Genomic DNA, 14,643 nt, shown 5'->3' with positions numbered 1-14,643 from the left:
GGATCATCAAAGTCAACAGTGATCATCATCATGTGACCTCTATTGTTGTAAATTACTATCAATATTCAAGTTTTTGCTAATCAATAAGAAAAAAAATTGAATGTGCATCTAGCAGAGGAACTGCTAGCTTGTCGTCATTAAAAGAGGGGGTATTGTGTAGGGATGCACCAACCTGGATCTTAGGATCCTAGTATTTTGTATTGGTCCAATCCAGCTCCCCAAAGCTGGAGGGTTTTAGAAAACCCTTATTTCAGTCTCTGTCTGGAAAAACTTGTTTTGTCTCTTTGGACATGGTGATCCAAACCATGCCGTGCTCTCGCATGATTGCCCCCCCCAAGTTTCCCAAGCTGGAGAGTACGGCCAGCTGTCACACTACTCCAATATGAACCAGACTTTAGCGGGTATCACACACGTGCATGGCCCGTCCACGTCATCATGAAGCATCTGTTTACATGAAGCGCAATCTCATCAGAGTCAGCACAATGAGACACAGAGAGCACTGCTACAACTTTAGAGACTTTTTGACATATGGTAAGTTGGTTTGGCCTGACACAGCACTCTAAAACCCCCACTTTGTTTAAAATCATTGTTGAGAGATGCACTCGTGGCGATCATACATCATGGATCACACCCACTGTCCAAGTGCTTGTGCTCGTGCATGAAGTAAGTGTGCCAAAGCAGAGATGTGAATCGTGCTCAAGCACGTCATGGTTGCGGTCACACTGGCCAATTAAAACGCGTTTTAGGGCTGAAGCGTGCTCAAGCACGGCACAGTTTGCCAGTGTGACTGCATCCTTGAAAGCTCCCTGCTCCACGAACCCCTTTCCTCTGATTGGCTAGCCCTCTGCAGGCCTTCGGGCCCACCCCTACAATGTGTCATGAACCAGTTATGAGATCCTTATGTAACAACCTCATCCTTTCAGCAAGTCTTGTGAACATCTTGTATAGATCTTGGGCTATTTTTAGTACAGAGCATAATGATCAGTGAGTCTGAACATCCAGCATAGTTATTTTATATATATGTTTTAGATAGCATAACAGACCCTCTTTAAGGTCGAAAGGTGTAAAAGTTGAACGATTCTCAAAAGTAAAGCATCATTATCTTATCTTCTGGGGACACTGGGCATCTGCCCTGAATATTGTGTCCTACTTTTCACTGTAAACTAAAACTATCTTCCTGTCAATGTTTTAGTGAATTTAGAATTTAGAAGATGAGCAAGATTCAAATTCATGGGTGTGAACAACTTTTTTGTACCAAATGTCACAAAAATCCATCCAGTAGTTAAAGACATCAGATAACCACAGACGTGAACTTTCTGATTTATCCAATCATGGTTAAGGACATTGAGCCTCTTGGAGTTTTATTTATGATAGTGTGAGATACACAGTTAAAGATTTGTGATTTACTGCAACATTAAATAAAACACTGTAACCTTCATGAGATAATTGGCTGCTTTGAGTGTCCGGTGCATGGTTAGTTTCACATTATATTAAAAAATCCATAAAATAAAGTCATAAAATAGTCGTACACTGGTGTAAAATAATAATGCAGCCAGAGACAAATGTGTTCTTCCGTCTGTGAGTGTGTGTGTGTGTTCCTGCCAACATGTTGCTGGAACTGATCGACCCCCTGTCGGAGAACGGCGCTTGTAGTGGATGTGGTGGTTTCCTTTCTCTTGATAGCCCTCCATGACTCACCAACACTGCTACTGTAGATCTTTCTGTGCTGCTGCTGTAAAGCTTTGAATTGAGAGCTGATGAATAGGCAGGGAAGGCTCTTATCAGGGGCAGCTGTGAGAGTCATTTATCAGCGCAGAATAATGGAAGCAAAGGGAGGATGAGTGGAGCAGTCAGCCTATTGCTCCGTGGTATAATAGGCCTACATATTCTCAGTGTCCTGGAATAACTCCGTATCTCCGTCTTTGTCACTGTGAGCATTGTGCAGCCGATGCAGAACAGGTATCGAGAGCCAAGAATCTGACATGTGAAAAAATGCTTCACAACTCAAGGGAGTGTGTGAAAAGGGTAATTACACACTTCACGCTGCTATTGTTGACAGAACAATGAACATCATTGAAATTCTTCACAAGTCAGAGGCAGAGTCAGAATTACAATCAGGTCATTTCATTTAAAGGAATTTATCTTGATGGTACATTTATGATTTGGCAGAACAACCGCACAAGTAATGATTAGTGTTCAACAACATGAGGAACTGGAGCAGACGTTTCAGATGTCGTATTATGAAGAGAACCAGATGATGTCATTAGTTAAACTTGCAGAGGGAGACTTAAAAACGTTTCGATGTAAGAGCAGACCAGATTTCCTCAAACTTTGATGAACACCCACAAACATGATTTATAGCTGACTCAGCAGTGACTCAGAGCTTTCCTTGTGGTAAACTCAGAGCCTGACAAGGTCCTGGCCCTGCAGCTCAGTGAGTAAACTGCACTGAGGGAGATTTCTCTGAGTGCTCTCAGAGCAGAGCTGCAAACACATCTACAGCAGGATGCTCTGCAGAGGACTGATGGTATGCAGTACATGGCCAATGGTAATAACACAACATGATTCAATGATACTGTGAAATTAGATCAAGTGGAAAACAACCGTGTAACAAAACATCACAATGTTGTCTTTGAGATCAAATAATGAAGCATTTCTGGAGTGTTACCATGACTTACAGAAGTACAGAAAAGTATTTTTAAAGAACATTAGATTTCAGTTACATTTCTGCCCCCTGCAAAGAGTGGATAACAACACCTCAGCCATTTGTAGTTCAACTTCTGGCCTCGACCATTTGCTGCATTTCTCCCATCATTCTCTGCTCTTCACGTGTCCTGTCACTATATACGTATATATATATATATATATATATATATATATATATATATATATATATATATATATATATATATATATATATATATATATATATATATATATATATATATATATATATATATATATATATATATATATAGATGGATTGTGTGTGTGTGTGTGTGTGTGTGTGTGTGTGTGTGTGTGTGTGTGTGTGTGTGTGTGTGTGTGTGTGTGTGTCTACCTACATATGTGCATATGTAAATGGTTTTGAAGTAACTGACTCAAGAATAGAGACAAAACATTGAAGTGTACAGCATCAAAAACCACATCATCAAGTTCACCACCGGTTCAATTCCCAGCTTGGCTGTGGGCCTTTCTGCGTGGAGTTTGCACTTTCTCCCCGTGCATGCGTAGGTTCTCTCTGGGTCCTCCGACTTCCTCCCAGAGTCCAAAAACATGCCAATTAGGTTAATTGAACACTCTTAATTGTCCGTAGGTGTGAGCGTGTGCCTGAAAGGTTGTCTGTCTTTGTGTCAGCCTGTGATTGACGGGCGACCAGTCCAGGGTGTACCCCGCCTCTCACCCAATAACAGCTGGGAAAGGCTCCAGCCTCCTGCGACCCTGCTCAGGTTAAGCGGTTCAGAAATTGAATGAATGAATGAATGAACAGTCTATGGGCAAAATAAAGTGGACTAGCCCTTTGGTGATCTACCACAGTGACATAGAGAAGTTGTAACTTTCTTCCAATTCTGCTAAAACAGGAATTCTTATTTTGACAAAAATGTCTATATTAAGAGTTGTACCATATTGTTTCAGAGGTCAGCTTGTCAGATATACTGTTGTATCACAATTCTTTTATACCTCTATTATATTGACAGGAATAATTAACTGAAGAGCCAATGTCTAAACTCTCAAATAAGCAAATGTAGTGAGCAGAGCATTGGATAACTCATAGGTTTGCGTCATTCACGTATATGACTAGCCCCATTTACAGAGTTCATGCTGCGTCATTTACATCACCAGTCAGATTTTTCTTTTCTTTTTTTGGTGTTGAATGTGGTGGGAGCATCTCTAAACTTAATTTCTGTGCCGGGAGTAACCCACTTTTTGTCCTGCCGTGCTTCTGCTTCTGATCATTGTATCACACAAATCAGGACAAAATCTTGCCATGTAGATGTTTTGTTTCTTAAACGTTCCCTGTAGTACAGGATATTGTCTGCAGCTGCTCCCTCAATGGTACTTTATTAACCTGCTATATTTTATTACACCTCATAATGTTTGTTCAAGATGTTTAGGGTCCATTGGAAGCACTTAATATTCATGGATGACTGTAATCCAGAAACACTTTTTAAAACGTGAAAATCATGATTTTTATCCATAACCAAAGGATTATGGTGTCGAATGAAATACTCCGTTTTTAATGTGCAGATTTTATTTCAGGAGGAACTTTTTAAGTGATCTATTTCTGTCCTACTGAGAATTGTATTCCGAGCTTGGTGTTTTTGCTGCTCAGTTTGAACGGTTCAGCAGCGCACCATCACAGAATTGTCCTCTTATGAACTCCCTCTGAACTGTTTTATTCCTGCAGAGCAAACCAACGCTGCAGCCCAAAGCCTCTTATCACTGAACTCTGCCAGTCATGAGTTATTGCCTCAGTGAAGAGCACACACTTTTGCTGCAATATAATGGACGCAGCTCAATTCACATGAGATTGCTGGAGACTATAACTTCTAATGAAGTCTAACTGATAGTAAAATCATCTGCTCATACTCTTTCTTAGATACGACTTACAACTATTTCAAGCATTGACTTTAAGAGGTAAAGATGATCATACTTTTGGTTTGCCTCACTTCAAGAAGTTGTTAGATGACCATAGCATACAGATGTGAGAAACACTTCTGCGAGGTGTGTTTCTTTCAAGTTAGACCACAGCTGATCTGGATTGATTGGGGGGACAGAGATTTTAACCTATACTGCAGCCAGTCACTAGGGGGAGCCAAGCAAGATGAGATCCAATTTTTTTTTAAAGTCTGGTTTAATCTAATTTATTTCAGTCACATGTCGAAATGACCTTGGACTCTGAACCTGAAAATGGTCAGCAGTGTGTGATTGAGTATGAATGGGTTAGCTAACACTGGTTGTCTCTTACTTTAGCAGTCTTTCACATCAGGATGTGAATGTGACTAGCAGCATTGAAGCACTTTCAGTGGTTGAAAAGACCAGAAAAGGGCTATATATGTACAAGTCCATTTACCATCCATAATATTTACATCTGTGTAGATGTTAGTTGCTACCAAATAGAGCTACAGCTCATTGTAACTGAGTTAGACATAACATCTTCTCTCATAATACTGAAGTCTCCCTAACCCATCTCACGGACTAATGATTTTAGAGACACTGATTAGGGGGGATGCCCCCCCAAATCAAAACTTTTTCCAAATACGTATTTTGTCAATTATTTTGAAAATATAAACAAAAATAGGAGTTTAATAAAAAGCATGTAACTGAAAATACTCAATCTCTTTTCCACATTTCTTTGTTGAAGACCCTTGAGGTGACTAAACCAGGATGATGACTGTATCAGTAGCAGCAGATTAATTTAGGAAGCTGAGCAACATGTGAAAAAAAGTACCCAATTTTCCAACCATTAAGTGAATTAAGGCAATGTGAGGGCTTTTTGTGTGATCTAGAAATAGTCTCAATTTTACGTATTTGCCTGTGTACAATGAAGGATTTGCTGAAAGCTAAACAGGAGATTGATAGCGCACGGGCTGAAACATGGGCTAAACTGTTTGGGATTATGTTCATTCCAACCACATGCACCAGTTATTAGTAAGTGAAGTAAGTTAGTGAGTTTGCTTGATGTCATGTTTCAGATACTAGCTGAAAGAAAAAAAAAATCTCTGTCAGAACTAGAAGGAGATACACCACGAGATGTAACACACCAGTTCAGTTTGTAAAAGATTTTACTTCTTTCTTGCAAGAATGAAACACAAACATGCACCTCAGGGGAAACAGGAGTTTTCCTCTCAGGGGGAGACACTGAAGTGTTCCCCTGAAGGGAGACACAGAAGTATTTCCCCGACGTAGAGGAAGCCTTCTTGGCTTCTTCACTGGTTGCTAAACCTGTCTCTCCCCTTCATTGGTTTCCAGGACTGTGACAGGACTTGACCTATGCACTACTATGCTCTGCTTCTTTTTGAATAATAAACTCTGGGCCCATTCTGAGAAATATATCACACAGTTTTTCTCAAGAATGCAAGTGTGTCTACCCTTGCTCTTTTCTTTATAACCTTCTTTCAATTCCTCCCCAAGAATGCATCTTTCTGACTAATCTAATTTATATTTTTACAACAACAGCACTTCTTAAATACTTATAAAAAACATTACCTCATCAATTTGCATCCTGGGAATAGTTGTCTTAACCTCTTAAGACATGAACTTTTGTCTGAAGTGAATTTTTTTTTCAACTTGGTAATAGGGATAAGTAAGACCTAATAAGTATAACAGCTTAACTTGGTCATTGTACAGGAAGTTTGATGATTTGTGTTATGAGTTCCCTATAAGTTGTTTGTTAGTAGTGTTACTTTGCTTAAACATGTTTTTTTTTTTACTACAGTTGGTGTGATAATTTGATTGCATCAAAAGGTGGTGTGGACAGTGTCCCCAAATGTGGCTAATCGGTCAAAGTTTAAAGAAATGAAGTATTACTGGTCTGAGAGGCAGAAATGTAATGTCCACATAGGTGGACGCTGGTTCTTAAGAGGTTAAAGAAAAGTAGAGTTAGAAAGAAGAGCTGTTCTCTGTTCTCACAACAGTGAGTGAAAGTGCTCATGGGAAACAGAGTCTTCATCTTGGAAAAACTACTGATTTCAGCCAAAGGTGTCACTGGAATCAAACTGATATTCCTCACAGCGTCTTTAAGCAAGACAAAGGTTTTACATTAGCTTGACTGATATACAAAGTGACTGCACCAGTGATAGCTTTCCAACTTCCTTCTTGTCATGTGGGATGCTTATGCTGACAGGTTTCGAGAAGGTGTTGAGATCTTGCAGATTTCACAGTAAAACACATTGCTCCCTGTTTGCTGCCTGGCTTACAATGCTACAAGTGAATTGGTGTGCTGCTTCCTTTAGCTGTAACATCTTTTGAACAAACTTTGCTGCAGATTGAGTTCCCTCAAGGTCTGATGCTGTAAAACCAAATCAGTTCCAAACAAATGACAGCTTCTCTTGTAAGAAAAAAAAAAAAAAAAAAAATGCCCACAACTACAACTATTAGTCATTTTTTTCGCATTAAAATGACTAAAAGGAACAGAGTGAAGAAATTAAAACCTACTCTAGACAATCTGAATCAACATATTCCAATTAAACTTTGTGTTTTGGTGCAGCTTGATACTAGAAACCACATTGTTCCGGCCAATAACCTGTTTTCCACGAGTTTGCCGAATACACCCTCCTCTGCAGTATGATTTAGTGGAGCAAACCCACCTAGGCAGTCTATCTAAACACCATTTATCAAGCCCCTTTGCACTAGCATGGCAGCTATAAGTGCTCACTTAAGTTTTTTCTGTTAGGGGTGAAAAAGGCCAGGAGCTCTTCTTTTGTGTGGAGAACACACAATGATCAGCTGTAGACCGCAAATAGACACACAGTCACACAGGGACACAGCAACACGAACAAAGAGTTCTGCACATTAAACCTCTTTTCATTTCTTCTTTCAAAGACAGAAACCGGCACATGGAAAGATACACTCCCATACACACCCAACACATGGACCCTCTTTCTGGACACTCACAATACACCAAGTTAATGGCCATCGGGGGGGCTGCTGCTCCCTTGTTGCAGCCTCAGCAGCTTGAGCACTGGGCCCCTCAGAGGGACAGCCTGTCAGGAGGAGGCTGATCTGAGAGGAGCAGCAGCGACAGTCAGAGAGTGGCTTGCCCTCACAGCCAGGGAGACCATGTTCTTACTTTGTGCTCCAACAGGAGTCATTTGTAGTGAACAGTTGGCATCACAGGGAGATGAGGACCAGCTCTTAGGCTGCTGGGACTCCTCAAATAGATATCCAGAGGCCTCTGATTGGAGCCACGCTTTAAACTTAAAGAGAGGCTATTATGTGTTTTTCATGTTTCAAACATAGATATAGAGGAACAATGCTGGATGTTCGTACTTTACATGTGCAGATTTACAAACCTCTACATGATCAATCTGCCTGAGACTTGCTAAGATAAGGTTATCACATAAGGATCTCCTAACTAGTTGGTGACTTGTTAGAGGGATGGGCCTTAAACACCAAAGTCTGCTCATATCTCTGCTCCCTACAGGCCCTCAGAGGGCTGGCCAATCACAGAGAAGGGGTTTTGTGGAGTGCGGAGCCTTAAAGAGACAGCAGCAAAAAAAAAAAGTGATTCAGACAGAGACTGAAGTAAGGATTTTCTGAAACACCAGTGGGAGATAAAATAGGGATTTTCTTTGCTGTAAATCATGGAAAGCTACCAAAGGGCACCAAAGACAAAACTTCTAAAAAATGGAGCATGGTACCCCTCTTTGATATTTAGGAAGTATCCACAAGCTCATACATTAAAAATGCAAGAAACTGAGTTTTTGTAGGATCAGGAGCAAAAAACACATATACACACTATAACTTTAACCCCAAACACTTAAACTGTGCCCCGACATGGATCCATAATGAATGTAAATATATATATAGCTTCATGTATCTTCAAAACCCTCTTCTGATAAAAGATGTGCACTTCTTTAAAGGCTGCAGTGTCCTGATTATTAATCTCTGATAACACAGATCAGACTGCAGCCTCTTAATATCAAAACCTTTATCAAGGCAGAGCAAGGACATCCTCTCTTCAAACACATTTCAGAACAGCGGAAGCAGAACTGACTACAAACTAATTCAGCGGCTCCTGCTGTTTGTTATTCTCCACATGCACTGTCTGCAGATATCAGCTGTTTGCTGGCAGGCACAGACGAACTGAACAAAGTTTAATCTGTACTCTGTTCCCGTCAATTGCAATGGCTTCACCTCTTGTTTTTTTTTATGCAGGCCTCTTCTAAAAGCAGAGCTCAGAGTAATGTGTGAGGTCTTTTTCAGTCTCTCTCCTGTGACTTTGGTAGATTTGGAAGAGGAAAATCAGAGCAAACAGGTGACCTTGAGTCAGAGTGGTGTGTTGGAATGGTGGTACTCAAGGTGGTTTCTGTAGCAGTGATCGTTTATGTCACTTTTTAAGTCTAAGGCTGCCAGAAAACTTGGTTTTCAAACTCTTGCTGTTATACTTCCTGGGAATTTCTTCTTGTGCATAATAAGTGGTGACTCACTGATCGAGTCAAGGCTTTAAAATAATGCAGTGTATTTAAATTGTATAAGTAAAGCTCAAGAGGATGTTTTAAACCAGCTCCAAACAGTCTTTCTCTATACAAGTATTTTTTGTTGTGTCTTTCACAGGATGTGCCAACATGAATAAAGAGAGGCGTCTCCATGGGTGTGCCCAAAAACTCAGATCCAGGAGATGGCACAGTACAGTTATATGTCTGAGCTGGAGTCAGCCGTAGATGAAAGAGAACCTGTGGAAGAAGAAAATCAACTGAGTATGCAACAAGATGGTTCTGAAAGGTCAGTTATTCCATTTAAATCATTTTAACTCTGGTTTCAGATGACAACTTTTCATGCTTACAAAGTTGGAGATGGACCTTATTTTTTAAGGCCTATTTCATGTGTTTATATTTTGCTACCTTGGATTATATTCTAGGACAGACCTGGGCAAACTACGGCCCACGGGCCACATCCGGCCCTTTGTACGTCCCTGTCCGGCCCGCGTGACGCCAATCATAAACATAAACATAAAACTTGTGCGGGTGCATATGCCTTAATACTCCATCTATCACAGGCACTGAACAAGACATTGTGGATTGAATTCTCCCTCTCCTTCACTGGCACAGTCTGTCTCCTCCACCTGAACTCTCTACTGTTCTGAAGACAGAGTGCCGTCGCGTACACGCGCAGCGCGTATGCGCATCACATACCAGAGACGGACAGAACTTTACCATACGCGTTTCACTATTTTAGAGTCAGCCTCCTCACTATAAACTTCACGCTGCTCTAAACTTTCCTGATTGAAGAGGATGCTACGTTAGAGCAGAGCTACGTTAGTTTAACTCACGACATGTCATGTCAACTCCAAACAAGAAAGAAAGGAAACAGCTAAGGCTCTGATCAACTCTTCATCAATAAGTGCTGCACCGTTATCTGTCTCCGTCTCTGAGGTCTCCTGCAGCGTCTCTGGATCAAACCAACTAAGAGAGAGGGGGTGGATGGTTTTTGAGTTTTCGATATAACGCCCAAGTACGAGACTTGATTTGACTTAGTAAAATATTAGAGCTCACAGAAGCATACTTAAATTTTGGGGACTATCAGGAGAAATCACAAGCCAGGAGAACAACAGGAGAAAGAGTTTAAAAAAATGGGAGATTCCCTCCATGTTCAGGAGTGTTGGCAGTCTGCCAGCACTCTCGATCGGTAAAAGTGAGTTCATGTATGACACATATTGACAAAGACGAAAACTTAAGACATTTTCTCTTTCATTTTAGGATTCAAGAATTGTTTTTTTTTCTACTTGACCTATACACCACAATTTTACATAACCTAATATTAACATTTACAGAGTGCTTTATTATTCTGATAATCAGTTCCAGCTACTGAAAATATTTAATTTAGAGCATTTTACGATGGAAGAAAGTTGGTGGCCCTCTGACACAATTCAGGTTCCTCATGTGGCCCCTGGTAAAAATTAATTGCCCACCCCTGTTCTAGGAGGTTATACTCCAGCAACGGGAACTTTTTGTTTGCACATGAGACAAATGTAATTCCTCCCTAAAACTCGACAGAAATGATTATTCTCCCACCACTCCTGAAACACTGTGAGCTGAACAGCATTTCTTCCGGCCTTTGGCAGAGAAATTTTGCAATATAAGTAGGGTCTTCAGGTTTGTCCTGAAAAATAAAATGTCAACCTTTGCAGGAATGTTCATGCGAAATCGCTCCTATGAGCCTATTGCGTCAGAGTCTGTGTCTGTCTCAACCCCCTCCTATGTCTGCATGTTGATGTTTTGGCTGTTTCTAGGCATAGAGTAAGTGTGGTTACATCAGTGAATCACAGCACACCCAGTGCTCAAGTGACTTTGGATGTGGATGATCGTGAGCGGAAGCTAATCAGAGCAGCTATCATACTGGACGTAGCACAGAAATAACTTTTTTTTTCTAATCAAGGGTGAAGCTTGGCTTGACTTTAACTCTGGCACTTAGAAAACAGCATGGGATGAAGAGCAACACGAGTTGGATGTATCAAATACCTGTGATGAGCTTGTGCTGAAAAGCCGAGTCAGGTGCATGGCTCTTGAGTGTCTCCCACAAAGAAACGGGAAACTACAGGTGGTTGCTAGGTTAATGAATGTGTTCACGTAGATTTAGTTGGCAGCAGCAGTTGTGCGTTGCTGCTGCCACTGAGCCAAGGAGGAGGAGCCAAGTTTAAATGTTGTGTTTACTAACAAGTAACAAGAATTCCTGTGGACCCTACCTTTAAGAAGACTTTGAGAAGTTTGGCAGCTACCAAATGTTTACCCTTTTCCACTTGCTGTGTTCAGGCTCAACTCAGAAAATAGCACATTTCCTCCATGTACACTATCAATAAGTATCAAGAGTAGATCCTTGACTGGCTCATAGCTCTGAAGGTGAGGGTGGAAATACCAAGTGATGGGGCAGGTATCTCATCTTGTGACATCACAAGGTGAGCAGCTTCTGAACAAAGCGTCACACTTACGAAGGGGGATTACAGATAAAGGACTGGTTCAGCTTTTTTCACATTCAGTGAGAAAGTAAATACTCTGAATACCCAAGTGCATGAGTACAATAATGGAAAAAGCAGCATTTTTTATGCCATGTCCTTGAGACACTACTTAAACGGTGTAGCTTACTAGATACCCAGCATGCTTTGTATGGTTAAGTGGCCACTTAGTCCAATGAGCGACATCTACTGGGTAAAAGTCCCCTTCTTTGTATTTCATGTTGCAGTATGTGTTTCACTGGTGTATAGGGTACAGACAACCTTTAAAATGACAAAAAAGGGTGCAATGAGAGAGTCTTTTACATCACTATTTATAGTATTGATGGATAGATGTCACATCAAAATTGTAAACTTAAGATTTAGAAAAGTGTCCATGTCTGTCACTTGGATGTTATGTTAGGTATGGTGAGGGACAAGTGCTTGCCAAATGTGCACGTCAGTGTTCTTTTTACACACATACAAGATTTTTTTTCAGCTGAGCATTTCGTCTCTTTTAGAAATTAGGTTAGATTTTATTTTCTGCCGTATGGCACAGAGAGGAGCAGATTGAAGAAACTATGATCGCACATGTTTGCATTAACACCTCTCAGGTGTAATATAGCTCAGGGAAGTCAGTAAATATCTGTAAACACTGAGCTCTTGTTGAGAAACAGTGTGAGTCATTTTCTGTAAATCCAGAATGTGTGAGCTGTTACATGAGTTGTAATAAAATGACTTCTGATTGGTGAATTATTAATACAGTTTGTTATACATATTGGGTGGTTGATTGACAGCAACATGTATTTAGCAACTCATCCAACACTGTTAAATGTGTTCATTGGATGTCTGAACAGCTTCGGGGAGTCACAAACCAGCATGTGGTCTGCTTGAGCTAAAAACATGAAAGCCAAATTTGGGTCTGTGTTTTTGTAAAGCAGGAAAACAAGTTCTTTTTTTCTTTCTTTTTTTTTAATCACAGGCTGACAAGATGATTAATATGTGATCATGAGGAAAGTGCTTGTTATATGGAGATAACAAGATAATTAAGTTGTGATTGTGAGATAACAAGGTTCAGAAAATGTGTTTGACCGTGAAAGCTCTAAGGCTCTGCTGCTTGGAGAGCTTTCCTTTGATTGTGCTGCTCAAAAAAGGAGCAAACCTCTGGAGAAAAGCAGGTTTAGTTCAGGGTTTTTCAGTTTACAGAGACCATTACACCTTAGCCTATGTATAACCTTTACTATCTGAGTGTGTGAGCTAACATTTATTCACGACACCCCAGCAGAATGTATAAGTGGCTGCTTAAAAGCCAAAACACTTCAGCAGGTGTGTGTGTGTATGTGTGTGTGAACACCGCCTGCAGCACTCAGGTTAAGTATTCTTCTGTTGCGTGTTTAGTCTCTGAGGAGGTCAGGCAGATTTTTTTGTGTTTATTGTTTTGTTCTCTTCAGCCGTGCATTTCAACAAGGCAGGTCAGCCATCCTGCTGCGTCAATTATTTATCATTGAGGGAAATAAGTGTCTGGATGAAGGGCAGCTCTGCAGTTGTTGAGGCAGAAGCAACATTATTATTTTTGGTTGAAGCCTGAAGAATCAAAGTAATAACCCTCTTATCGGGATTTTCTATATTTAACAAGGTGTCAAGAAAAGAACAAGCAGGGATTGCTCAGCCTTTAAAAAGGAGATGAAATTGGTTCAAATCTGTGCCACTCAGCCACAATTCAATCTCATCTCAACAGCCTGAACCAAGTAGACAGTACAAACAAACAACAATGAAAAGTATCTTTATCAGTTCATCTTCTGAAAAGGAAACTAAGTGTGGAAAGTCTTTCACTATTTTTACTATTAGTCGATGATGACAGGACAATGCAGAAACTAGAGTCCAACATAACCCAGGAACTGATGACCCAGGGCCAGTCATGGTTGATCCATGGCATGTTGATTGGTGTATCTCTGTCCCACCCAGGCCAGTGACAGCCAATCAGAGTCCAAGTCCCATAAGCATTCTATAACATGTCTGCACAGTCGGGACATGTGATTAACAAACCGTACCATGATTAGTTGAAATGCACATGGGGAAGGCAGCTGAAATGTTGTGACTGTACTCGAGCTGTAGCTCTTCTACTTTAAGAGGGAAAAGGTGTCTTCAACCGATGACTCAGTGTGGGCCGGTATGAGTACTGTGGTTGGGAGACTTCATTAGTTTCAAAGACACTAAAAAGTTCTGTCAAACTGTTCTTGTAATACAAGCTGTCCCCCCATTAGACATTTAATATAAAAGACAAAACTTTGAACTAATGATTAAAGAAGGGCTATAATGTTTTTTTGTTTTTTTTTGTTAGTTGTTTTTTTTTATCTTGTCCATTTGGTACCACCATAATAGCTTTTCATGATTTTCAACTAAAAAGAAATCCCTATTTTCCCCAACTATGTGTATAACCATTGGTGTGCTTTGAAGACATAAGCAGTTATAAATGAAACAATAAGTTGATATGTCCTAATTGTTAAAGAGGGGGTATTTTTCCTTTTTTTTTAGGCTTTACACTGCCCCTCTGGTGCCAGTGTAGCAGCTTTACATGCTTTACAGCTGAAAAAAACCATTGTTCTCACACTGGTGTTTAAAAAAACCCTCATTTAAGCTTTGTCTGAAACACTTCTTTTTAGCTGCTTTCTCTTTAAGATTCCATGCTCCACAAACCCCCTTTCCTCTGATTGGCCAGTCCTCTGGAGGCCTGTCCGGGGGTGGAGCTATGGGCAGATCTTGGTGTTTGAGGCCTTTCCCTCACCAGTGTGTCATGAACCAGTTTGCAGATCCCGAAATGATGACCTCATCATTTCAGGAAGTCCCATGAAGATCTTGTGCTGTTTATAGAGCATTTTGATCAGTTTACAGACATTTGGGGATTTGTACAACATATAAATACATAGAGGTTAGAAAACACCTTAAGTAGGAATATCCAGCATTATTACTTTATATAAATGGTTATAAGAAAA

At 40.4% G+C, this 14,643-nt stretch overlaps 1 protein-coding gene across 2 annotated transcripts in view; it reads left to right on the top strand.

Moving 5' to 3' along the window:
* fbrsl1 (fibrosin-like 1) overlaps positions 1 to 14,643 on the top strand; it is a 531,917-nt gene that overhangs the window by 106,367 nt on the left and 410,907 nt on the right. Inside the window, exon 1 of one of the 2 annotated variants that reach the window (XM_074669460.1) lies at positions 9,329 to 9,447. The exons of the other annotated variant lie outside the window; for it this stretch is intronic. Within the exon in view, the coding sequence (XP_074525561.1) occupies positions 9,344 to 9,447 (104 nt within the window). The 5' untranslated portion in view covers positions 9,329 to 9,343. Of the gene's footprint in view, positions 1 to 9,328; positions 9,448 to 14,643 lie in introns of those variants that run through there. 2 annotated transcript variants of the gene reach the window in all.

This window comes from Halichoeres trimaculatus, unplaced genomic scaffold (assembly GCF_033239565.1).
Source record: "Halichoeres trimaculatus isolate MK-OKI-2021-1 unplaced genomic scaffold, fHalTri1.1 fHalTri1_scaffold_5, whole genome shotgun sequence".
Taxonomy (NCBI): domain Eukaryota; kingdom Metazoa; phylum Chordata; class Actinopteri; order Labriformes; family Labridae; genus Halichoeres; species Halichoeres trimaculatus.
This window is presented reverse-complemented; position numbering and strand designations above follow the sequence as displayed.